Here is a 25,239-nt window from a genome sequence, read left to right as displayed (position 1 = left end):
TCAGAGCCTCTGTGCTTCTTTCCGATCTTCCTCGACGTAGAAAGATGTCAGGAGGAAAAATCCTCCTCCAAAGGCCCCCACAAAGGCACAGGTGACAAAGCTGTACTGCATGCTCCTGAAACTCCACTGCAGCGAGGGCACGTTTCTGGTCTGGATGGCATTGGAGATCTGGGGAGGGAACAAGGCTGCATTAATCTCGAATAACACCTCCATCCTCTCCTGCTTTAAACAGACTCTTTGCACTGTAGGCCTTGAAAAGAATAAAAGAGGCAGATAGGGATGAGAGTTTGCTCCCAAAGTTTGTCAAACCCAGTACCCAGCACACCTGTATTGCACTGCTCTCCAGCTTATCCTTATCCTCATCCATCCTTATTCAGTGATTCTGTCATTCCAAAGGGTCAAGAAATCTCATGTTTACACTGAAAGTGTAAAACAAGTCACAAGAGCAGGAAATACATTTTACCATTTCCTAGCCCATCTCCAGATTGCCAGCACAGGCTGGGCATTGGGCAGTGACCTTTGGCATTTCTTGATCCTGTTCAGTAACTTCTGCCTCCCTTATTGGCATCCAGTGTATAGAAACAGGGGGGCAAGCAGCAATATAGGCACAAGAACAACACTCATAAGACAGGGAAAAGATGGAAATTAACCTAAGACGAGAGTGGGGACTGCTTTTGAGTCAAAAGACATTTGAGGAGTTATGGAGTAACATTGTGAGTAAATGGAAGGAAGAAAATACCAGGCAGGTGCTTTTTGCACTGGTGGGAGAATGAGGTTGTAGAGGCTGTAAATGATACACATTAATTTTATTTTTGTAGACAGAAGGAAAATCTGATTTCCAGAAACGCAGTAACATTCAACACTTAACCCAGGAACCTGAAATCTCTTCTCAGCATAAACAAAAAGATAAATGGTGAAAGCAGTCATTTTTATTCCAACATTTGTTCTTGAAGGTTAGAATATACTGTGTGACTTGAAATGCATAAATACAAGACTCTTCAACCTTTACTGGGTTTCTATGATTATTTATGACAGTTTAGGAAGATAAGAGGAAGATCAACTCTAAATGGGTACCTAGGGATTACAGCAAGCATAATGGCCATGATACAAACCTAATACATTTAATTTTAAAATGTTTAGAGAAAAAAATCTCTGGGGCGCAGAGGGAAGAAAAACAGGCTTTGAAAAAGAAAATTCCCTGATTCTTCAGCCAGATTTTAAGCTAAAAGTTTGACTGAATCGGGTTAGGAAACACTATAAGGACATGAAAGTAGAAGATGGGTGTTTAACCAACAACAGTCATGGGAAGTGCTGGTGTATGGGCTCACAGAACATTCCAGAGGAAAAAGTGGGTGCTCAATACACAGGAACACTTGGACACACAGCAGTTTTATTCCTGGGTTTAATGTCTCTGTTCTGAGTGAAGTTACAAGGTTACCTGAGATTAATCTCATCTGGATAAGCTTTTTTTAGGTTTCAGGGGTTTTTTAGGGTCTTCACTCTTTTTAATGAGCTGCTCTTTAAGGTGACTTCTGCAGGTCCTGCACACAGTGACAGGCAGGATGCAGCACAAAGCCTCAGTTCTGCCCAAAGAGGGCAAAGGACAGAGGGCAAGAGGCACAAACAGTTTAATCTTTCAGGTAGAAAGCTTAAATCAATAGATTGGTCAAAGGGAGAAGGGGCAAGACATATTTCAGCTTTTGAGGTACTTCCCATTTTTGCATCCCATCTCAGCCATTTTCCACAGGGATGTTGGTTGTGGTCCCACACATGTACAGTCAGATATGTGTGAGTGAGAGCAGGAGTTTCCTAACACCAACAAGCAAAGTGGTTCCTTCATTTGCCAAAAAAAGGAAGTCAGCAGGGGTAATCCCTCAGGGAGAGAGGCTCTCTTCTCTGCCAGACAGATGATACAGTTGAGACTCTGGGTTTCACCCAGCTGAGGACAAGGGGAACCTCCTGTGTGGCTGGGCCAGCAGCAGCTGTGCAGGCACAGCTCACTTGGGCATTGCTGGCCCTGTCTAACCCAGACACTGTCAACAAGGGGTGAACTCTTTAAATAAACTTTCATAAAAACTAAACTTTAAATCACCAACAAAGACTCAATCTCCCATGTCAAGTAAAGCAGAAAACTCAAAATGGGTGCTTTGTTATCTACCGTGTCTTAAAATAAATGGAGGAAGGAAATGAGACTGACAGAGTCCACTGGAACTAAAATTAATGAAATGCACAGAGAAAGTAGAATGAGGCTGATTTGCACAGAAGCACCTAAGATCAAGTAAATGTAGGAAGGGCAGAGAAATCAAGTCTCAAGGAATGTGGGAATTCAGGGTTAATGTGATTTGAGACCAGAGCTTTAAAGGTCAAGAGTATCTAAAGACAACCATTGCACCACTTTTGTTCTGATTTTCAAGACTTATTGCAAGATTTCAAACTTCAAGATTTGAACTGTCTTGGGTTTTAACACATTGAATTAATTTCCATGAAACTCCTCACAAACTTAGCAGAAAGTGCGTAAATCCTATGACACTGTCTCTGCAAAAATGTATGCCTCTAAAAATATATGAGTCTGTAAATTTCTACGCACTGCATAGAACTATTCACACCTACAAGCAGTGTCACAGGACCAAGTGCTTCATGCAAGTAAAAACATCCAGAAAAATGTCTCTGGTCCTAGACTCAGGGCCAGCAATTTGAGTAATTTCTGGTTTTGGACCAAGTAGTGCCTATGATTCTGTGAGTGTCTGTCTATCAGTTTCTACAAGTTTTACCCTAAGGAAAATTCAGTAAGGACAGAATTCACTTACAGCTCCAATGAGGTATGGGCTGCCTGCATCTCCCAGCAAATGGCTCACCAAAATCTGCAGGGCAATGGCTGTGGATTGTCGCCTCGGTGCCACCACGTACTGAAACAAAGCACAGCCCACAGAGAGGGAACATCAACACAGGGAACTTCAGGAGTGCCCAGCTGCTTCCAGAATATCCCAGAGACATGGACAGAGCAACACTGATGTATTTCATATTCAAACACTGTTTACAACTTTGTAAGACAAATTTCATATTCTAACACTGTTTACAACTTTGGAGACAGAAATGTTATTCTGAGCAAAAGGGTACACTGAATGTTTTGCTGATGAAAAAATCATTCAAGAAAGGAAGACACAGGAGAAAATAACAATAAAGTAGCTAAACTGTGGCTCACATGTGTCCATACACAGCTCAGAGCAGCTTGTACAGATCCATTTGGCCATGCAACCAATAGAAGCCTCCAGGCTGTATCCCTTGCAGTCACAATGATTTGCTAATAAAGATTCAGCACTGACAGTCTCTCAGAAAAATATCGTATGACCTGTGTCAGCAGGCCTGGTCTAGACTGCTGAGGGAAAGTGGGGTACCTGGAACCTGGAGGAGCTGTAAAACATGTCAGCTGAGGCCTTGCAGACCCCTTGAAGACTGAAGGTGAGGACCCAACCTACCAGACCAGAAAGTGGCTGGTGCTGTTTTGATGGTATTGCTGTAACTGGGAGTCACCTGAGACAAAAGGTACTGTAGTCACAGCACCTCACACTGATTTGTTTTTCAGTGCACACAGTTTAAATAACATGCTGGAGAAGAAGATGTGGTGTACATCCAGAACATGGCAGAGCATCATGTAGATGAGAACTATTTTGTCAAATGAAATATAGTAATTTCAGGGTAATAAGAGCTCTATGCCTGTGCTACTGAAGATCAACTCTGCCTAAAGAAGCCTTTCAATAATGCATTTATGCAAAAAGCATTCACAATCAGAATGTTTCAGAAGCAATTTCAAACCTTCATACCTCTGTTTTCCAACCAGACTTGATTGTATCAGAAACAAAATGCTTAATATTTTCTCAGTCCTCTATTCCACAATTTGGGGGGTTTTCTTGAAACTCACCTAAATGTCACTAAGTATGTCTCACACACTAATTAATAGAATGACTGGTGTTTTTACCAAGGGATGGACTCAAGGTGTATGATCTATACTATGGCTCTATCACTGCCTTTAAGGAAACATTAGCATACATGATAAATTTGGTTTAAAACTAAAAAAGACCCTGCTCTCACATTTAATTTAGAGTTCTGGTCCTGCTTACTACATACTGCAACCAGTTTCAGTAGAGAACCAGAGAACACTGCCAGTGCCCCTCTCAGGCACTTGGCCTCAACCTTGGATACACAAATCACTCTTAAACCAGCATTTCTGCACCCAGCAAGAGAGCTCTGAGCAGCTGGATTAGAACAGACAACCTCCTTCCTTTGCACATGTGCAGCTAATGCATAACCTGCTCCATTCCTAGTCCCTCCAAAACAGGTATTTCTAAGTATGGATAGAATATTTCTTTCTCATTAGGAATATTTAGGTAGAGTGCTTAAATAATAGTAAATATTAGACCAAGAATGCTTTGGAGATTTCTCCAGAGTTACAGAAAACCACTGTGATATCATGTTGCCACAACACTGCATCCAGTCCCCAGACAGTGTAGGAGCAGAGTTATGTAAGATTGGCTGTTCTGAAATCCTTCTCACCCATGGGATGGAGGAACAATCCAACAGCTCCTTCTCACTGAGGCCAAAGCACATCATGGCCTACACTGAGGCTGTGCAGTCTGCCCACTTTTTTTTCTCTCAGAACCTACCTGGATGATGAGCATGCACGCTTTGTGAACAGGCTCTCTTGTACAGAGACGAAAAAACTACAATAGGAAACTCTGAGCTTGGGGGGCAGAGCTGGCTGTGACAGACTGTACTAGACTGGAGACTGTCAGCTCTTGGCTCTCTGAGGTTTTCATGTCATCTGTCCAAGACTCAAATTTCTTTTATGGATAATGACAGGCTGTGTTTGAGAAATGCAAATCAAATATTGTTATGCACTTAATATATCATGGGCATTGCAAGCGTGAGAAAAGCTAAATGTACTTTGGCTCTCCCAGTGCCTTGCACCACTTCCTTACTACCTTTATTTAATATCCCATATCTGCAGCTACAAGAGATGGAACAAAACTGTAACAAGAAAAATACAAGAGAAGGATGGGGTGTTTCCTATAGTTTCAGGGCTCATACAAACTCTGCTATCACTCAGGTTCTTCTGCACAATAGAAACTATACTCAAGAGCTCAAGGCACTGTGAGATTCACCAGGAAAAGAAGAAACAAAACAGAGTCCCACAGGGACTCTGAAGAAGCCATGGGGTCCTGCCTGGCCACAGTGACTGCCCAGGACCCCACACCATGGCAGGACTGGAGGTGACATCCTGCACACTCCTCCTCTGAGGAGATCCAGCCCAGGTGCCTGGACAGAAGCAGGTGCCCCAAACAGAAGCAGTTTGCAGATCCCTTGTGCTGCCTCTGGAGGTTTCAGAGACCTCCCTGCAGAGCTGTCAGCTAAAAAAGCAGATGGAACACACAGGCTGGAGACACTTCTGTGTATCCCAGGTTACTTCCAAAGACAGGGACACCTTGGTAGCCTTCCCAAACCCCTCCAGTTCCAGCATCTCCTACACTATTAGCTGCCAAACCCCTAAAAGACAGAGTTCCATAACCTCACAGATAGCAAACATTTCATAAGGAACACTCCAAGAACAGCCTCCCAGTAAACCAGCAAGGCAGCTAGAGCACTTCACTTGCACATGAGGACTGTAGTGGTTCAGCAGATACCTTTGTGTTTACACTGAATAGGAGGCACAAAGGTGGCTACATGCAATGCCTCTTGATGCAACAGCCACAAAGGGAGGAAGTCCTTATCATTCAGTCAGCATCTTCCTTGTCTTCAGCTCCACAGGTCACAGGAGAAATGAATTCCTGGCTACATTGTGTGGTTATAGTGCCGTGGGAAGAAAGAAAAGTCATTTTCATGGCAAAGTAAGAACATGCATTAGCAAATCCAGCTATATTATCAGAAATCCTACCAGTTCATATAGGAAACAAGGCAGAAAGAGAAATTACTGCTGTTATCTATGGCACCCTTCAGTCAATATAACAGCAGTAATACACTGAGCTCATGGGGTTTCAACAGGATGAAATGCAAGTAAGATTGCCACTGAATGAGCAAACATCTACAAATTCAGCTCAATTCCATCATTTTCTGATAAAACAATTAGTAACATTTAGAATTCAAGAGATCCAACCCAAAGCACATTTTTGGTAATAAACTTGATGTCTGTTCCCAGGGTAACACAGCACCCCAGAGCTCTGCTATGCCAAACTTTTCAGCTCCCCACTTGTTCCCAATTGATAAAATATTGCTGCTAACTAACCCCACAATATTCTAAAAGAAATGGAAGTTAGGGATGTTGGTCACCTGGGAGACAACTTCCTTCTCTTCTAGATTTACATGGATCCAGGATATGGCAATGATGCTCCCCACAGATTTCCTGCAGGCTGCAATGTGATGCAGCATTCCCTCAGAAAGCTGAGATTGGAGAGATGGAACTGAACAAAAAGTCAGTTTGGATTCAGGAAGGAATTGAAAGAAAGAGCTGATAGCAACTATCTGCCTCGCTCTCCTCACCATGTTTCACCATGTACCACCATTTCCTAACTCAATGATGTCACCTTCCTCTTTAACAGTGACAGAGGACAGAATTAAAATACAGATGTAGGAGTTCAAAGAAAAGTAAATTGAGAAACTTTAAAAAGTTGGTGCATCAACTCATGTAAAAAGAATGGCAATTGCATTTATACTTGCTTCTGTGCAAAAAACCCCAATTACTTCAAAATAAACTGAAACAGAAGATAAGTAAACCCATCAGTCTGGACCAGTGATAGTTGTTCTGCACCTGTTCACTGCTGCAATTATTTCATAGGATAACTCTTTCTGACCATTCTGTGAGAGTTAAATAAGAATCAAAACCCTCCTGGCTGCTGGCTGAGATTTTAAGCAAGCAGCCAATTGACTAATACTGACTGCATTATTTACTATTTTATTAAAATTCCAGAGTGCAGAAAACGAACATGTAGAGAGCTGCACTGTGAAAGAGAACATAATGCACAGTCAGTGTCTGCAGGACTTCGCTGAAGACCCATGAAATGTAGGTAGTTCCATTCCTTCATCTCAGTCAGAATGTAAAGAGAGGTTCTTCAACTATGAAATACAAAGATAAACAGATTCACACCAAGGCAAGGTCAGGCAGTGGATGGAGAGTTCTGTAGTGCTTCACAGCTGGTCCCTTTGGTCACTAGAGAGTGCTCAGCATTTGGTAATACACTTTCTGATCCTTTTACACTGTAATAGGGATACTTTCATCTCTGCTCAGCTTGTCCACTACTTGGGTTTAGTTAGCCAGTAGAGATACCAAGCAATTTGTATATCTGAGCAACTCAGACCACAGTGCCAGCAATTTGCAGCTCCTGTGATAGCAAGGGCCAGTGACCTGCGCTCCACTGGAGCCACAGGCTGCAAGGCTTTTTCCTGTCCTTCTTGTGAACTGCTATTGTGCACCACTGCATGTTGTGCTACACATGAATGCACTCACTGTGGTTCTTAAATGAAAGATTTATTATGACCATGAAGTTTGCAGCAGCAACCTGCAAATAGATTTCAGCTCCCTTATAATGAAACACTATTACATAAAATGGGAAACACTCACGTGACTTTTGCTTGGGAAGAAACAGTCAAAGATCTCTGTTCTGCTGTCCCTTAACTTTGTGCCTTCTCTCACTTGTCCTGATGGCTTTACACAACTTCCCCACTTTCAGTGCCACCTGCAGCAGCACTGTGCCTGTACCACACTTGTCTGAACCGTCCCTGTCTCACAGGGAGCTTCCTGCTTGAAATATCAGGGTTACCATCACATCCACAGTTTCTCAGCACAGGGATCCCAGAGTAGAGTTTGGGTCCCTTAGGTGATCTATTCCTCAGAGAAAAGGGTAATATAAATTTAAATATTTTGTCTTATGCCCACAGGTAGCAACAAAAGAACTGTCAATCATATAAATAACTTACTTTGGTATTTAAATCAGCTTCCTGCAGTCTATCAGATATGATCATTTCTTTGCTTGTTGCACTGATAAACCATATTCAACTTGTTCATATTATGGATTATTAAAAAAAAAAGTCACATAAACTACTTGATAAGACTGTAATGATCTGTGTAGTTCAGCAATCACAGTATCTGCCCCAGGGTTTACACAGACATCTATTAGTGACTGTGGAGCTACAACCTAAATGAAAGGTTGCCAAATTTTTATTTATAGTAAAAACTCTGGTGAAATTACTAACTCTAAAACCTTTGAAATGATAAAAAGAAGCTGCTCATCAGAGTCTCGACAAACTGTGCTACAAGATGTGTGCTTTTCACATCACTCCTTTCTAAAGAAATTACTGATGACAGAATCCAAATGAAATCATGCACTGCTGTTCCTTGGCTTGGGGTGTCAGTCCTGGAATTCCCAAGAGCCTCTTAAGCATCACTGCTGGCCTGATGCTCTGGCAGTGTAGCACACTTCTGAACTGGACTTGCAAGAGCTGGAATTCATCTGCCCTGTATTCTGAACTAAGGGAACTTGCTAATAGCTCATGGACTATCAACTTTGCCTCATTTGGATCATCCTTTCAAACCTCTGGAAAACAAATAGAAAAGCTGATTATAGGCACAAAATTATCTTCTTCTGGTGCAGGCCATTTTCTAGCAGATATCTGACAACACAGAGCTGTACAGAAGCCAAAATACTATGGGTACAGGCAGCACTAGAGAGTACCATGTGCATGAGTTCCATCCAAATCAGGGCATCTTCCTGGGATTATAATAACTTGGACTACTGCACCACCACACCCTTACTGCCTCTGGCATCCTTGCCCAGCAGCACATTGTGGCAGTGATTCCAAGCAGGATACCAACCAAGGGATTCTCTGTAGGAGTTTGTTCATCTGTCCCCAGAAAGCCACCAAGATGCAAGCTTAGGAACAATATTACATTGTCAAAACCTTGAATTAAGGAAATAGTTTAATGAGCACTTACCAGCAGTATGTCTGTCACAACAGCCCAGTTTACAGACAAAAACAGTTCTCCAAATGCAATAAAAATCTGCAAAACCGAAAACCAGCAGTGATTATATTATGCTATGCTATGCTATGCTATGCTATATTCTGCATTGCCCCTCTATATTGTGAAGATGAGGCAGGGTCACTCATTGTGCTTATCTATGCAAGAGTTGTCCTACATACCCATTACTTCTAAATTAAACACCTCTGTCTGTGCTTACAAACACTAAGTTCATTTTAAAGGTGGGGAAAAGAATCAAAGAAGGTGTTTGAGTCACAAATCCTCAGCAGAAGAGCCAAAATAGGAAACATACCACCCTCCCAAATTAACTGCTATGAACTACTGAACCCAAGAAGAGAATAGCAAGATCCATGGAAGAGAAACATTCAGCACAGGTTTACAAAGTGCACAGGGAATACAAATGAAGCCAAGAGAACACCTCTGAGCCAGTACAAGTACTCTTAAAGGCTCCTTCAGAGAGAGAACCTCCAAATTGGAATGGACTCCAAGGAACAGGCAGTCTCCAAACCTTGGTGTCCTGTGGGAAATCCCTAATCCACCACAGATGGAGACCCAGCCATGAGGAAAAGGGGTAGGGCACTGAACAGTTCTTATAGCTGTGGTCTCAGAAAATATTAACCCTTTCAGCCAGCCCTGGACACAGATTGGAGCAGCCTGCCCAGACTAAGAGAGACTTAAAGGAGGAAGAGGATTAAAGTTACACCATTGAGGTGGAGCAGCATCTCTTCAGAAACACATGCCACAAAGTCACATGGCACCTGGCACAATATTCTTTTCTACTAATCAGACTGATGGCACATTGTTACAACAGGTGCCAGCACTGTGTTTGGTAAGGTCTTGGTCAAGATGTTGTCCCTGGTTGATAAAAACACAGCCTAGGAAAGGCACAGTGACAAACTCAGATGTTTTTGGAGTGGTGGTTTACATTCTCCTAAGGAGAACTAGACCTAGAATACCCAGAATACCTATAGATATCCTGTAGGTAATAGATATAGATAATAGACCTGGGATATCCATACATCCTGTGGCTCTTGTCTGTTCTGTTCATTTGTTTTCTTCTCCAAGCCAGTTTGGGGAAAAAAGTTCCTTGAAGCACTGATATACTTAGTATAGACCATTATCCAGACAGCTTTTCCTTCACAATGCTTTAGATATAGCTATTATAATTAATATATTATATTATTAGATATAAAGGAAGAAATTCTTCCCTCTGAGGGTGCTGAGGCCCTGGCACAGGGTGCCCAGAGCAGCTGTGGCTGCCCCATCCCTGCAAGTGTTCAAGGCCAGGTTAGACAGGGCTTGGAGCAATCTGGTCTAGTGGGAGGTGGCCCTGCCCATGGCAGGGGAGTGGAACTGGATGAGCTTTAAGGTGCCTTCCAACCCCAAACCCTGATTCTATGATTCTAATAAAAGGTATGTTTTGGTAGTTCCAACCAAATACATTGATTCACTCATCTAACACAGACTGGAAAATTAAACTGCTGTTCTCTACCTTTAATGACAAAAAATCCCCGGAGGAACACCCTATGAGTGGAGCTTGTGGGATTCTGAGAAGCAGAAAAAGACAATGGGTAATTCTTCTGGGCACTCAGACCCCTACTGCTGGATCCAAAATAAGCTTCACATTTCACATTCTGCTTTGTGTACATACACTCAGACAGGCCAATCTACTTGTGTTTTCTCTTGGTGTAAAGGTGTTTTTCCACAGGAATACACATTCCTGACGAGTCAGAAGGAAAACCTCTTTGAACAAGCATTATTCTTAAAAGCAAAAAACATGCAAAGTGCCCTTTTGCAGAGAACTGTTGATTACTGTAATTTACTTTACTTTACATGTTAATCATGGTGATTTTGGCTGTGGAGTCACAGAAAAAATGCACAGGAGTCTTTCCCCAGCTGTTACCAGATTACAGTTGAAATAGGGTTTACATTCAGTTCCCTCTTACAGGGATTTTTTTGTCATTCCTAGTAAGTTTCTTTTTTCCCTTTAACTGAGAATGGAATTTAAGTGATTTATACTTCAGTTTGTATTGCCAAAAGCTTGGCTTTGAAGATCAGCTAGTGATCTGGGCCTTTGAAGGTGAGGGCTAAATTATTCTTAGCAAGAACAGTGTGTATTGTACAGTCCCAACTACACCAACCTTTAAGTATTCAGAGAGCAAAAATAAATAAGAATACTAAATTAGGCACAAAGCATTAAAAATTAACATAAGATTGAGACTTGCTTTAACTACATTTTGGCATAAGGGACATGTTTCAACACGACCAAATGCATAGTTACTCTTCTCTTCTTCAGTATTCTCCTTCCCTCTGCAGGACCCCAGGCCCAGTTTTTGTGCTCTGTCTGCCCTTTATACTGTACCAAGGACTGCCCAGTGTGGCTCTCACAGGACAGACCTCAGCTATGGGAGCATCAGAGCCCACAGCTTACCTGGATACCTTGCCACAAGCCACTGAAAACCTCTTAATGGTCTAGAAGACTGCAGAGAATTCTGCAAAAGCCACCCCTTGCCTCCTCCTCCCCCTTCCCATTCTCCCTAGAATGCCAAAAGACATTTTACTAATTGTCACTTACAAAAGTGGAAAGGATGTTTGTCTGGGCCACCATCAGAGCTATGTAGAGGCACAGGGCAGAAATGAACATGCTTGTGGCACAGATGAGAGGATCAGCTTTGTTGTTTATCTTCCTTAAATGTCTTGCAGCTTCTGCCCCAGCAATAATACCCAAGATTCCTGTCCCAATGGTGATGCCTCCAAATATTAGGCTGGTGACAAAGCAAAGGATTCAGCTGAGCATAGTAAAACTGTACTGTGGAAAAATAAATGGTGTTAGCTTGTACCTGTAGTTTCAGAGGAATCTTTAATAGAGAAGCTGAATTTTATTCCATTTGATGTGACCCTCCCACTCCTTCTAAATGGATGCAATCCCAAGCCCCAGCTGAAGCTATGGCTTTGCAATGGTGGCTGTATTCCCTGGAGAAGATATTTTCCCATTTACAGAGCAGGTGTTATGCACCCAGGCTCAGGGAGGGCTCTGCTCAGTACAATCTGGCTTGGACATGCTGTGATTTAGGGGAGACACAGTCATTGTGGTTACCCTGTGAATCAATCTAGCCAGCCATCCCTGAAACACAGATGGAGTAACCCTGTATCACAATCTGCTGCCTTGGAAGAGATCCTAGCACGTGGAATGATCCACATCTAAATTACAGCCCTCTGCTTAGCACAGCTGAGATGAGTCACTTCTCTGACTATGGGAAACACCTACCACTTCCCAGAAGAGTTCAAAGAATACTGAATAGGTAACTACTGCCAGGTCCATGTAGCATTTTCTGAACACAGGGTTTCCAATACCATTCAGCTTTGTGTGTCTGCAAATGCAAATGTGTTCTTCAGGAACCACAAGTTCGTGTTTTAAAAGAACATGTCTGAATAGTTGAGAAGATTCAGCTTCCAAAGGGACCTGCATGTGTTCTTTTGTCTCTGTCCCAATGAGATCCCCCCAATGACAAATCAAATCTTACACAAGATCAGTGGTGCCACTGCACCATAATTCTCTGAAGACAAGCAGGGGCAGGATCAATGTATTCTGAGCACAAGCACTTCTGAATATTTTAGAGTGCTACATGGCAAGTTCTGTACATTTTCCTGAACTTTTCTAACTGCAAAGCAAAGTAACCAGCTGGGACATAATCTGTTCCTTTAAACTACAGAACATCCACTTCTTAATTTCTTTTTGGCTGATTAGGAAGAACTCAATAATTCTACAAGAAAAAAAAGGTATTACTATGCAAGGTAACAAACTTTAAGAAAATTTGTACTCTCCCTGCAAGTTCTTCAGGATTCTGATCCATCACTGACTATAGCTCGATAGTGACATTATAGATTGTCACTTGGCAGAATAATCTCAGACATTTGTTCAAGAGAGGCAAGTTCCAAGGTGACATTAGTTGATTGAAGCATTCATGGAATTGTGTTTAGAATGTTCATGTATTGTAAAGTGTAGTTGAAATAAACCTGCAGCTGGAATAAAAGAGAATGGCCAAAACTAAATCCGAGCACAGTTCTGTTGACAAGGAGTAGGAAAGTACAGAAGCCTAGTACTGGGGAAAGGCTCCTATGGGATCCTTCAGGGTCTGAGAATACTCACTTATCTCTCTGATCTGTTTGAAAGTGTTTGCACAAAGACCTGAACAAAAACTTCACACTGCCTATTTATCTACCTTGAAAGGATTGAGACTTGAATCAGTTATGGTGCCATTTGAGTCTGTGTTTCCAAGGAGTCTAAGTGGCACAGTCCTGATCCTTAAACAAAGTCTGAAACTGCTGAACAGCCAGAGGGAAAAACATCTTTAAAAGTATCTCTGGGCAGATCTGGTAAAGTGCAGCTCAGTTCCTCCAGCACCATCAGGTCTGACATAGTAGTTTATATTCTGTTTCTTACATCCCCTTGGAATAACAGTCCAAAGCCAGCCTTATGCTGCTTCTGGCATGAGCTTATGCCAAGGTTATATTTAAAGCATCCTATAAGAAGCTGTACATGAGGTTAAACTATCAAATGCTCTGTTTCACTTCCCTGAAGACCATGTCTGCTCTAACAATACTACTGTGGAATAACAATTCAGAAGTGGATTAGAAAACAAACTAGAGGCCAACACCTTCAAATTAGCAAAGGAAGTACTTAAACTGCATCTGTGAACAGATACAGCCAAACATCTTAAACTGTTCAGCTTCCCACCTCTGCCTACCCTGAGCCAGACTCCTGGGCTTCACTCCCTTCCCAGTACTGTTCATTGATAAGTAATATGCCACTGGTGGCATCCCTGGAAGGACAATTCATTTCCCATTGAAGGATTTTGGGATGACTCTTCAATCCATCTGGTTTTGCTACAACTCAGAAATCACTTCACAGTTAGACTCAGTTATTCCATTGCAGAAAAAGAGAAAAATCCCATCAGCAGAGGATACATTCAAGGTGTGATTACTGCTTTTCCCTTTAATTGTCTTTACCTGGAAAGGCCATGCAGTAAGCACTCAGTTCTCTGAAATCCATTACAAAAGCAGAGACTGAAACAAGACTTGGGAAACCTCTGGGAGAAATGGATATTTGTATGGTGACCACTGCCAGGAGTCAGTCACAGTGCTCATGTTACTGAGGGAAGCTGTGAAGACTCAAGAACACTGAATACATATTTGTATTCTGGACAAGACATTGTGAAGAAAAACTTCTCTTCCTTGGTGGGGAAAAGGGATCTACAAAAAGGTGTGTTATGACTACTTCAAATTGTTCTACTAGTTTAAATTCCCCTTCTTACACAGTATTTGATACTGTTCATGAATCTTCATTGGTCTGGACATGCTCTGTAAGCAGAGCTGTGCTGGCAGCTATTCACAAGATCTTGGTTTGATATCATATGATACTACATCAAAATCAGCAAGCTTTCTTCAAGCTGGGAGCCACAGTGAACTCACCAATATGGCATGGATTATAAAAACAGAATATGAAGAAGATAAGAGGCAAGTTACTAAAACACAAGATTTAAATATACTTAAATGGGTATTTAAGTAACTTGGGGTGCACAGTCATTTGTCAACTAAAAACTCCTTGCTAAAGCTGTTCCTTTTTCCCCACAACTGTTGCTATTACTGCTTCTTCCCACTTTACTTAAATAGGACTGGCAGCATCTTTCCAGTTAACTGGGTGATTATAAACAAGCAAAGGGGAGTGTCTCGGATACCCGGAGGCAATTTAACATTCACACCCCATGGCCTTCCCAAGAAGTGCCTGGTCACAATCATGTGGAATCCCAGGGCACTGGGAATATTTCTCTGTCTGCTCTGGGGTGCCCTGACCCCCAGGGCAGCACTGACTTTGACCCTCATTCATGGAGAAAGTTTCCTAGACTTCAAGATAGATTGGAACCCACAAAAGTGTGAAATAGATTTTAGAGAGTAGTGTAGATGTATCACTTGGTGAGAAATTTAGAGTTTGGGATTTTTAGCATGTTGTGGATGGAAGCAAGATGGAGGGCACAGGGTGTCATCCTGGGCTTCTTCTTCCTTCTTCTTCCTTCTTCTTGGGTTTGGGTGGCATTTTGTAATTGGGCAGAGAAGTCTGCATTGGGGGCTCTTTGGGACCAGTTATTGGGTTAAAAGGGAAAATAATCTAGGTGTCAGTTCTTAATTGGATAGTTTAGTCTTAAAAGACCTTGTACCAAGAGATTGGCCATTTTGTGCCTTCGAATGAAAAGCTGCCCAACTCACAGTAGTGAGACTGTTTTACTGATAAGAAATAATAAACACTGGAGTCCAAACATGAACTACTGTCTTAAGTGCCTTCAATCCAGACCCAGAGAAACCCACAACTGGAACCACCACAACATCCTTTTCCTCTGCAAAGCAGCTGTGATTGAGCACCGTGCAGCGTTTCCAGGAATGCTCCCAAGGCACAGCTCACCTGTTAGATGAATTGCAGGAGTCCTGGAGGCATGGTGGGACAAGGCCCTGGACAACCTGAGCTCTGTACAGAAACAGCGGCATCCACATTCCCAGGGCTCCAGTGACAAAGGCCATGGCAGTCAGACCCAGTGAGGAACAGACAAAACTACAGCTGAAAGTACAACAACAACAAAAAAAACCCCATCTGAGAGATATTAGAAAGAATGGTGTGTGAGGAAAAAGGGAAAACCTACCTGCAACACCCAGGTTTTCAAGCAATAACAAAACAATATGTTCAGACATCTGGTAATCAAAATCCACTCCCTTGAATATCTGAACTCTGATCAGGCTTTATTATGAAATTCAACAATAAAGTACTAATTAGAGCAAAGGGTATGACCTACTGATTTAATGTTAAATTCTGGTCTCTTGCAGATTTCATGCCAACTTCTGCCAAAACAATTGCTGTGAATTTTTTGATAGCAGAAGTATAACAATAGAGAGTGAGCAAGAATGTAATGGCTTAGTACCTAAAGGAAAGGGTTCTATGTTCAAGTTCAAATGCCTCAGGTTTTAAGCTGTTTCTGTAACCAGTATAATTGAGAACAAAATCTAGGTCTGGGCTGGGCTGGGCTGGAGCCCTCCTTAACTCTACCTGAGTGAGTAAAAAAAGACTCAATCTCCACAGCAAGGTTCAGACAAAAGGAGAAACATTTTTGAAAACTGTCTGAACCTTGTATGCTTCCTGCCCTATTCTAGGAGAAAATTAAATTTTTGTCAGACTCTTTGTCATTAATAGTTCATGGGAAAACCCCCTTTGAGGTCAATAGGGAGGTATGAAAACTAAAGACTGCTGCAAATGATCAAGTGATCATCAAACTAGAGGATTCGTTAAGAAATTAACCTAATTCTCAATTTCCTAAAGATAAAGTGCTCTTGGACTTGATTAAAAGTGGAACCACATAGTTTTTCAGCAGTATGTCTTTGTGCTTTGGAAATCAATTGCCCAAGGAAAAGAAAATGGGAATCAATTGCTAAAGGAAAATAAAATTAAAATATATTTTTTTACACTGGAACATCTCTGTAGGAAAGCAATTTTGGAGATAGTCTACTTGTTGAAATGTCAGAAAGGTTCATTTGGGTTTTTGATTCAGGAAAAGGTATTTTTTTATTCACTTCAGGATGTAGTGCCTACAAATTGTGATCCTACAAAAGCGATCTCTAGCGTACCCGCTGATCAGGATGTAAAGAGGATGCAGATTTAGCGGGCAGTTAGAAAGCGCTGGATCGTCTGGAAGAACACTCCAAAGACAAACGATGTCCCAGGAAAGCAAGTCTTTAAACGAAAAGCGTTGGACTGGAAAGCAGCGGCAGGCGCAGCCGGCTCTGGCGCAGCTGCACAGCGGCACCTGCTGTTCCCAAAGCCGCTGCAGCGCCTCGTCCTGCCCTGGCACCGCCCGGCTGCAGGGTCACAGCAGCGAGCAACCTGTCCAGTCCACCTTTTACTCCGCCCTGCAGGTCAGCTGCATCTTTAATTTTTGTGTGGTTAAAAGGAAGATGTCATCTGCCAGCCACAGCTCAGCTCATCAAAACACATGGATAATTACTTTATAAAGCATATTGGGGTCCCACAAACTCTGACCTCATGCACAGCAGGTTCCAAAATACCACAGAGGACCTGAGATATGCTAATCCAACCTTCCTCAGGTGCTAAGAATTATAAATAAATTTACACCAGAAAATTATGCACTTTTACCAATCTAGCTTCTGTAGGGAAGGGAAAACTTAGTAGAAAGTAGAGCTTTGGATTCAAATAGGAGCAAACTGCCATCATAACTTCATCCCCTCCTCAAAATGGGAGGATAGAAGAAGGAAAGAAGTTTTTTATCTCTTTTGCAGCATTCCTGTAAAAAGTGGAAGAAAGATTTTTACTAATGGTGTTTCCATCCTCTTGCATACAACGTGTGGGTCAAAGGAGCAAAGTGGGACTCAATGGACATATTTCTTATACCACTTACTTCTTCACAAGTGATGCCACATCTTGGCACCAGCTAGTCCTGGTAGCTCTGTATACATCTGGCTTCTCATCTGCTCCTCCTATCATGCCAGAGATGCTCAGTGCTCTGTGTGCTGCTGTCTTTCTCTGGATCTTGTGAGGGACCAGTAAAATCAGGAGAAGCAGAGCCAGTCCTCCCATGCAAGGAGTTACCTGTAGACACAAGGTTGGTTAGATCAAAGATACCTGTTTTCTTTAGTGAGAACTCCACAGTGATTCCAATTGCATTAGAACCACTATTAGAAAATTCCAGATATGTTCAGAAATAGATGTGTTCTGGTTTAGGTCATTTGTCAAGAAAAAGAGTGACTTTGGTGACTTTGAAGAAAAGATAATAGAGCCTCCCTCTCTATCATACAGATACCTAATTGCTCCTCCCTCTGATTAAAAAAAAAGTGAAAAGAAAAATGTACTCTATTCTAGCCACAAACACAAGAATCACTGATGCAGGCACCAATGTTACCTGAATAGCATCAGAGTTACTCCAGTAAATACTCTGCCCCACTCACCTGCGTGTGCTACCTGATTTCGTATTCAAAGAAGTTGTTCCCAACAGCATTCCAGAAAACTGGTGCTACCAGTATAATGATAATTTTACCTTCAAATTCCTCTGTTTGAGGATGTCTTAGTGCAGTAACAACCATTCCAAATGTGCCCTCAGGTAAGAGGAACATCAGCACCTGCCCTGGCTGCTGTACAATTTCACCTACACCTATCAGAGCTAGGCAGATATCTGCCACTTGTCCTGCAGGAAAACTTCTCCTAAACACCATGTTCCTGACCTGTCAGAGAGTAGGAAGTCCTCCCACTGCTCTCCTTTAACATAATGAACATAAAGAATCCAAACCCCAGTGATGATTTTGATGTTACAGTGGATGAAAGTGACTCACCCTGAATGCCCAGTGCCAGTCACCTGTGCTTTTTGCCATGCCAGCTGCCAGCATATAACCACAGCCACTGCAAACAACAGAGAGGAATGGTCAGTAAGCACCAGTGAATTTTGGATGGCTGAAATGACATGTCCTGCCAGCTAAGGAGAATGTTCTGTCATAGTTTTCCAAGGGATAAACAGAAAAAACCCTCATAGTCTGTGCTAGTCTGCTTGCCAGCCAGTATTAAAAAGAGAGTCAAACCTCCTCAGAGCAGACTTGAGATGATGACAGTAATGTCCCAGATTCCCCTTGGAATACATATTCTGTAGAATGACACTGCAAACTGGATCAAAGAGCCCATAAAACATTTTATTACCTACTCCCTCCTGTGCTAGCCAAAGGAATTATGCCCTGCAGGAATTTCTTTAGTTTTAATCTTCCTTCTGGGCCCAGCCTTGGCTGCCTGCTCTGATACAGAGTATGCCTCTAAACCATTTGAAAAGCTCTTCTCCACCTTTTCTTCAGACACAATGTCAATTTACCTAAAAGAGGAGAGGGAAGTAAGTACCAGTTCTTCCTTGGGAGACGTTTAAAGGAGGGTTCTTAAAAAATCTGTCAAATAAACTAATATCTAAAAGCTTTTGTCTCCCAAAACACAGAAATAAATTACATACTCTCATGCACATATTTCTTTTAGAATTGATTCAATATTTTATTCAAAGCCAGAGTTTCCAGAGTCTAGACTCTCCCTAAAAATATTGGGGGGGAAAGGGAATTTTTCTCAAGGTAAGTAGAGAAATACACCTAATCAGCTCTATTCAAACTTGCCAAGGAAGTGACAAATCCCTTTGTAAGAGCCAATGAAGAAATGCATCAAGATAAATCTGATTCCGGCTCAGGGTATATTGAATTGCAGGTGTGGTCAGACAGAATTTCAAAAGGCACTGCAAGAAACCAACCTGCCCACTGGAATGAAGATGTAGAAGATAGATAACACTGTGGTCCTTTTTCCTTCCTCAAACAGGTCTGCAATGATGGTGGGTGCTATAGTGGAGTAACTGGCAGAGCCAATGCCAACCAGTCCTCGTGAAAGAACAAATATCCTGTAATGCTGCAGGGAAAAGACAAAAAAAAATTATAGTCTAAAAAAGTCCATGCAAGAAAGAAAGCTTACTGTTAAAGAGGGCATTTTAGTGGATGAAATCAATCAGAGGAAATCAGAATTCAACTGCCTTTTGCCTGTGTCTGTATTCCCTCCATTCACACCTGCTCCCCTCACATCTCACTGCTTGGCTTTCTCTTTCTGCACAGCAGTGACTTCTCAGAGTGACACCCAGAGGGAATTTCAGAACAGGGTGGATATTGCACATGTAACCAACGAGCTGCCACACTGTAAGGTCATAAACAAAAAACATTCAGGACAAAAATAAAACCCCATCAATCACAACAATAATGTATGGGTTCTCTACTGCCTAGGCTGGACTCCAGAGTCCTGGAGTATATTTAGTCCAGGCTTAAGGCTTGGGAAATGAGTGGTCACTGATGCTTTTCCAAATGTGATTAGAGAAGGACTCTATCAAGTCCTGCAAGATGTGTGCAGGTTATTTTCATAGCACCCTCTAAAAAAGGAACATACTGACTGAGTGATGAATGAGCTCCCCAAGGTCACGCCAGACCAGAAGAAAATCCCAGCTCCAAGGATGATCTTCCTGTTGTAGCGATCTCCAAGGTATCCAAAGATGGGGGCAGCCAGCATGTAACACAAGGTGAAAACTGAAAATCCAACAATGAACAAAGACAATATTTATCTGAATATTTTTGTCATATGTACTGCTCAGCCCTCAGATAAACTCAGGTTATTTTACAGCAAGGGTTAAAGGCAGGCTGAGTTTCTGGGACTAGGAGGACTGATATTTGGAAAAAGACAAATGTAGACTCAAAATACCTATTCAACAATAAAATTTATATGAATTGAATTGATGTGAACTGAATTAAACAATGTGAATGTATGGGAATTACTCAACTTTTGTATTTCTTGAGAAACCCTTCATCTTTTGTGATTCATATACTGTAGGATTTTTGAAGAACCCAGCTCCAGTGTGACTTTCAGTTTTGCATTATAGTCAGCCTGCCCATAAGTGGAAGTGAGCAATGCCCCATACAAGGAGGAACTAGAGGAGCTAAGTAACTGGACAGTGTTTTAGGAGCAGACCACAGAGGGGCAAGGCAAAGTCAGCTCTCAGAACTGAGCAGATTTTATTACCTGTCTGCAGTAGACCTGTCTTCCCATCACTGAGCCCAAAGTATTTCTGTATATCCAGCAGGATCCCTGCAACAGAGGCACACATTGAATGACAGCAAAGCACCCTGCTAATCCTGGTAACTGCCAACCCAAAAACAGGGCTTGCAAGAACTGCAGCACACTTAGATTTTAGTTTAGATGTAAGCCATTACTGCACCACAAGCACGAGATGCACAGAGAATTGAAAATTCTTATCACTATAGATAAAATTAATGATCTTCCACAACAAGGGTCTTATGAGAGTTAGTTTACCCACTATTTCAACCACTCCTGTTCTGCTTCTTTTGCACCCCTAAGAACCTGAAAAATTTAGAGTTCAGAGTTTAATGGACACAATGCAGAACAAAACAGTGGATGTTCAGACAAAAAGGTCATTTTCTTCCCTATAGCATACCAGAGCTGCAGATCTGCCATCTCACCTATGTTGTATTTCCAATTTACACTGCTGAAAACCAACTGAAAATAGAAGATACTACTTTGAAAAAGCATACCTGTACTCCAGTGTTGAAAGGTATCAATTAAAAAAGACATTTACTTCTCATGCCACTTCAATTTTGTCAAAATAGATGAAGTCATAACATTGTTAAGAGGATGAAACCACCACTACTTAAGAGAGCAAGTTTTGTGTAGTTTGCCTGCTGTGCTCACAGGAGCTCATCTGCAGCAGAAGGGAGTGGGTGAGGTCAGCAGGGGCACCCCTTCTCCCACACTGTGTTTTACACATTGTGCCGTGAACTACACTGCTCCAGCCACTTAAAAGCAGTGTGGGACCAGCTAATTTAAAGCTAAATCCATGTTCCCCCACAGTCCCCATGGCAGCAGCATCAGTCCACTCACTATTTACTGATGTGATTTCAAGTCACTCTAGATCAAGGTCTAGCCTAACAGCAGCTCCAGAGGTTTACAGCTGTTTCTCAGTGACTCTTGAACATATTTTACATTTAGGGGTTTCCTAATATTTTCAAAAGTTTAAACAAGAGATTTAATTCAAACATTTTGCATCATTAAAACAGGACAATCAATTACATCCTTCCTTTCTGGCAGTGATCAATGCACAGAAGTACTGTATCAGAGGAATTCAGGTTTGGTCTCATAGAGTATTTAGAACAAATCACAGCTAACAAGACTTGAACAGAACCACAACTTCATCTCAAACTGACATTCACACTGAGCACCATTAAAATGTCATCCCCTCCACATAACTAAAATCTGACCCTGCCAGATCCTGGCAAATTACAAAGCATTGATTTGAGCAGTTTGGTGGACAGAAAAGAGGGGAAAGGTCTACATGGTCACTAGTTTCAACAAACTGAAATCAGCAGACAACTAAGGGGAAGAGCTTGTTTTCTGTGATGCAAACACTGTCAAAGCCTGAGAGCAGAACTATCCGGAAACCACAACTTGGTAACTGCTGCCAGTTTACTTGTGAGCAGATACTCACACCTCCCCTTCCTCCCTTTCCTGTTAGCTGAATCTGACAACATGGTCACTTGGACAGCCAAACTCAAATGTGCTGCTGCAAGAATTCTGCCGTGGCACTGAATTCTAGCAGGTGAACAGTCACTGTATATTGCTGTGTACAAACTGCAGCTTCCAGACTTCCCCATGGAGTCACAGAACCCAGTAAAATGTGCTTTAGTCATATAGTGCAATTCAAGGGGATGTTTCAAAGGCCTGGGCACTATCCCCACCTCTGCTCTTGAATTCTTGCATGTCCCTGAAGGTACCTCAGTCACAAGAGCATGGTGGGAGAATTTTAAGCTCTTAACTGGTTCAGGAGCCCCTGAACAGTTCAAAGCCTGGAATCAGCCAAATGGTTTCTTGCTCTTAACCCTCCAAGGGGATACCCTTCTAGCATCCAAGCTCTTCCTTGAAGATATCTTCATTCTCTTCTGTCCCCCGCCCTTCTCCAAGGAAAGCTACTTGACAACAGAAGGCACACACAGGAGTTTTTCACTCACAGCCTTGCAGTGACATTCAGCATGCACTCCTACTGCACTCCTGCTTGCTTCCTTCCCTCTTGTGTTGCTAAAAAGTACTCAAAAAACCAAGCTCAAACTCTTAAACCCACTACACTCTCCATTTCTAAAGATACTGACTGAATGTCCCAGATTTCTGAATGGTTGAAGTAGCAAAATAATTACTTTGTGTACTGTAACTAGGTATTAATTCCAAATTCAATAATCCATCCTTTGGGTTTTTTCAAGGTGTAAAATATTTCTGTTTCCCAGGCCACTCAGAAGTAAAACATAGCAAGCTCACAACAAGTGTTTCCCCTATTTTCTAAATCAGATCCCTGGAAGCATGGGAGATGCTTAGGAATAGTACTGAATAGAAGAATTTACACAGATCACAATTTATATGGGAAAAAAAACCCATATTTTCCCTCCAGGTTACTATAAGCAAATCTTGGTTGTTTTCAGCTGGGGAAAAATAGTTAAAAATAATATTTTGGAGGAAGGATATTATTTATTAGACAACAAGTCATAACTTGGGTGAGGGAAAGCTTAAGGAAGTGGGTCTCTATTCTTTTTCCACAATCATGTTTCACTCTTAACTGCAGAAATCACACAACTGCCAGCAGCTCACAAGGAAGTTAAGCCTCCCCTAAGCAAACTAACAAAGATATGGATAACAAAGTTACCATAAAGATCACATAGTTTTTGAATTTGTAATGGAGGGAATAGCATCAGTATTGTTCAGCTAAAAGAATAACATATAGAATCTACTAGATGCAAAGAAGGCCTTGTAAACTGGTGTGCACAGTAAAGAGAAGTTCCTTAGTCACACTTCTGTAGAATTCAGCCACAAAAATAGACCAGGTGCCCTGTATGCTAAAGTCTGTTTATAAGAGAACTAGACTTTAAGGTACTCTTTTTATTTTTATAAGCATTCAACTAACTATTAATACCTAATAAATCCTTCCTAGGTAGATTTATAATTGGAAGTTTCATTAAGAGTATGATCAACAGGTTAAAGCAGATAAATGAGAGAAAGTAAAAAGACATAAAGCATATCCTTACTTTAGAAACATTTGTAGAGTTTAGAAACATTTGTAGAGCTGTTAAGAACTTACATTTCTTTTTCTTTAGAAGAGGAAAATGGGTTCTCACCTGGCACAATGAACCAATCAATGAAATTTATCAAATTCCCAAAGCACAGCACGGCAACTACCAGGCAATCCCTCTTTGCTGGGCTGTTCCTTGGCACAGCCACTGATGGACACTGGGTCCCATCTGCTGCAGCAGCTCCATAACTCTGTCCCTCCAACAGTGGCTGGAGCAGCAGGCTTGTGTCTTCATGTTCACAGGGGGGTTGCATGTCTCCAGTGCAGACACTCAGCAGGGATGTTGAAGCATTTCCTCACACAAAATTGATGTGTTGGGGCTATGAGGAACTTCAATCACTACGGTCATTTCCGGGCTGAAGCACAGCCACTAAGAACTGAAATGTTCCTTGCAGTCAGAAGAACTTAAAAAAGCTGCAGTGCTGTGTTTTGCAAAAGTGCTGAAAACCATGGCCTTGAAGACAAGGCAAAGTAAATGTAAACAAAAGCAAAGTAATCCATTGTGCACCCAAGAAATAAAACAACTTCACAGTGATCACACAAACTACAAATGCAAAAATAACAGTATTCTTTGTTGTCAGTGAGTTGTCAGAGCTAGAAATAGCCTTTCTACAGAAGAAAGGGAAAAAGAAAGAAAAGAAAGAAAGAAGAGAAGAGAAGAGAAGAGAAGAGAAGAGAAGAGAAGAGAAGAGAAGAGAAAAGAAAAGAAAAGAAAAGAAAAGAAAAGAAAAGAAAAGAAAAGAAAAGAAAAGAAAAGAAAAGAAAAGAAAAGAAAAGAAAAGAAAAGAAAAGAAAAGAAAAGAAAAGAAAAGAAAAGAAAAGGACACAGCCTTTAAAACAGGGCTGTGTCTTCCCCTTTCTCCCCCAAACAAAAGGTCCAAAAGGGGAGGAGAAGAGGGCACAGGAAGGCATTCTTGTTCTTTTGGTGCATGTAGACACTTTTATCTGCCTTTTTCTTCTGTCCACTCATATTTTTAGAAGTATTCAGTCACATGTCTTTTGAACGACTTTTTGTGGATTACCAACTTCAAAAGCTAATTTATTTTTTCACCCTGTTAATAAAATTTAAAGTGAAAATTACCAGCAAACTCTAAGAGTTTAAGAGTGAGGCAGCTAATTTGAAGAAGGACTGCTTATGGTTCATGACTCATGCATGAAGACACAGGTCTGTGGTTGGGCTTTTTTTAAGAACTGGGTATTTCACACTTTAGACTAACTGATAAACAAAATAGCACCTACCATTTTTGGCCGTTTTTCAAAATGCACACTCCTTTGCTTCCACGTGCCCAACATGAGTTTTTCATTCTATCTTCTCTTTCTTTTATCTCCCCTTTTCTCTACTATAGACCACAGGATGTTCTCTGAGCGATGTCACTTTGTCCGTACTACCCCAGTGCTTAACTAGCGCAGCGAAATCAAGAGTTCCTTGGAATTTCTTGGAAGCAATAAAGAATCAACACAATATTGTAGACAGTAAGC

General features: G+C 41.6%; 1 protein-coding gene across 1 annotated transcript; it reads right to left on the bottom strand.

The window, feature by feature from the left end:
* On the bottom strand, positions 1 to 24,014 carry LOC115911632 (protein spinster homolog 3-like). The gene is made up of 11 exons (XM_030962756.1): positions 23,807 to 24,014; positions 20,655 to 20,720; positions 20,028 to 20,164; positions 19,351 to 19,502; positions 18,410 to 18,476; positions 17,482 to 17,672; positions 15,483 to 15,635; positions 11,601 to 11,790; positions 8,981 to 9,046; positions 2,808 to 2,906; positions 1 to 168 (listed from the first exon to the last, which is right to left on the bottom strand). Exons 1-11 carry the CDS (start codon positions 24,012 to 24,014, stop codon positions 1 to 3), a joined length of 1,497 nt encoding a protein of 498 aa, XP_030818616.1.
* Positions 24,015 to 25,239: the final 1,225 nt, after the last annotated feature.

Source organism: Camarhynchus parvulus, chromosome 19, assembly GCF_901933205.1.
Source record: "Camarhynchus parvulus chromosome 19, STF_HiC, whole genome shotgun sequence".
Lineage (NCBI taxonomy): Eukaryota > Metazoa > Chordata > Aves > Passeriformes > Thraupidae > Camarhynchus > Camarhynchus parvulus.
This window is presented reverse-complemented; position numbering and strand designations above follow the sequence as displayed.

Bases quoted from the DNA above. Each gene is read 5' to 3' on its own strand.
- LOC115911632 (XM_030962756.1), bottom strand. From the start codon at position 24,014: ATGCAACCCCCCTGTGAACATGAAGACACAAGCCTGCTGCTCCAGCCA. The intron at 20,165-20,654 runs GTAATAAAATCT...TTGGATTTTCAG, and splicing joins GACAGGTCTACTGCAGACAG to TTTTCACCTTGTGTTACATG. The intron at 169-2,807 runs GTAAGTGAATTC...TTCCCTCCCCAG, and splicing joins GCCCATACCTCATTGGAGCT to ATCTCCAATGCCATCCAGAC.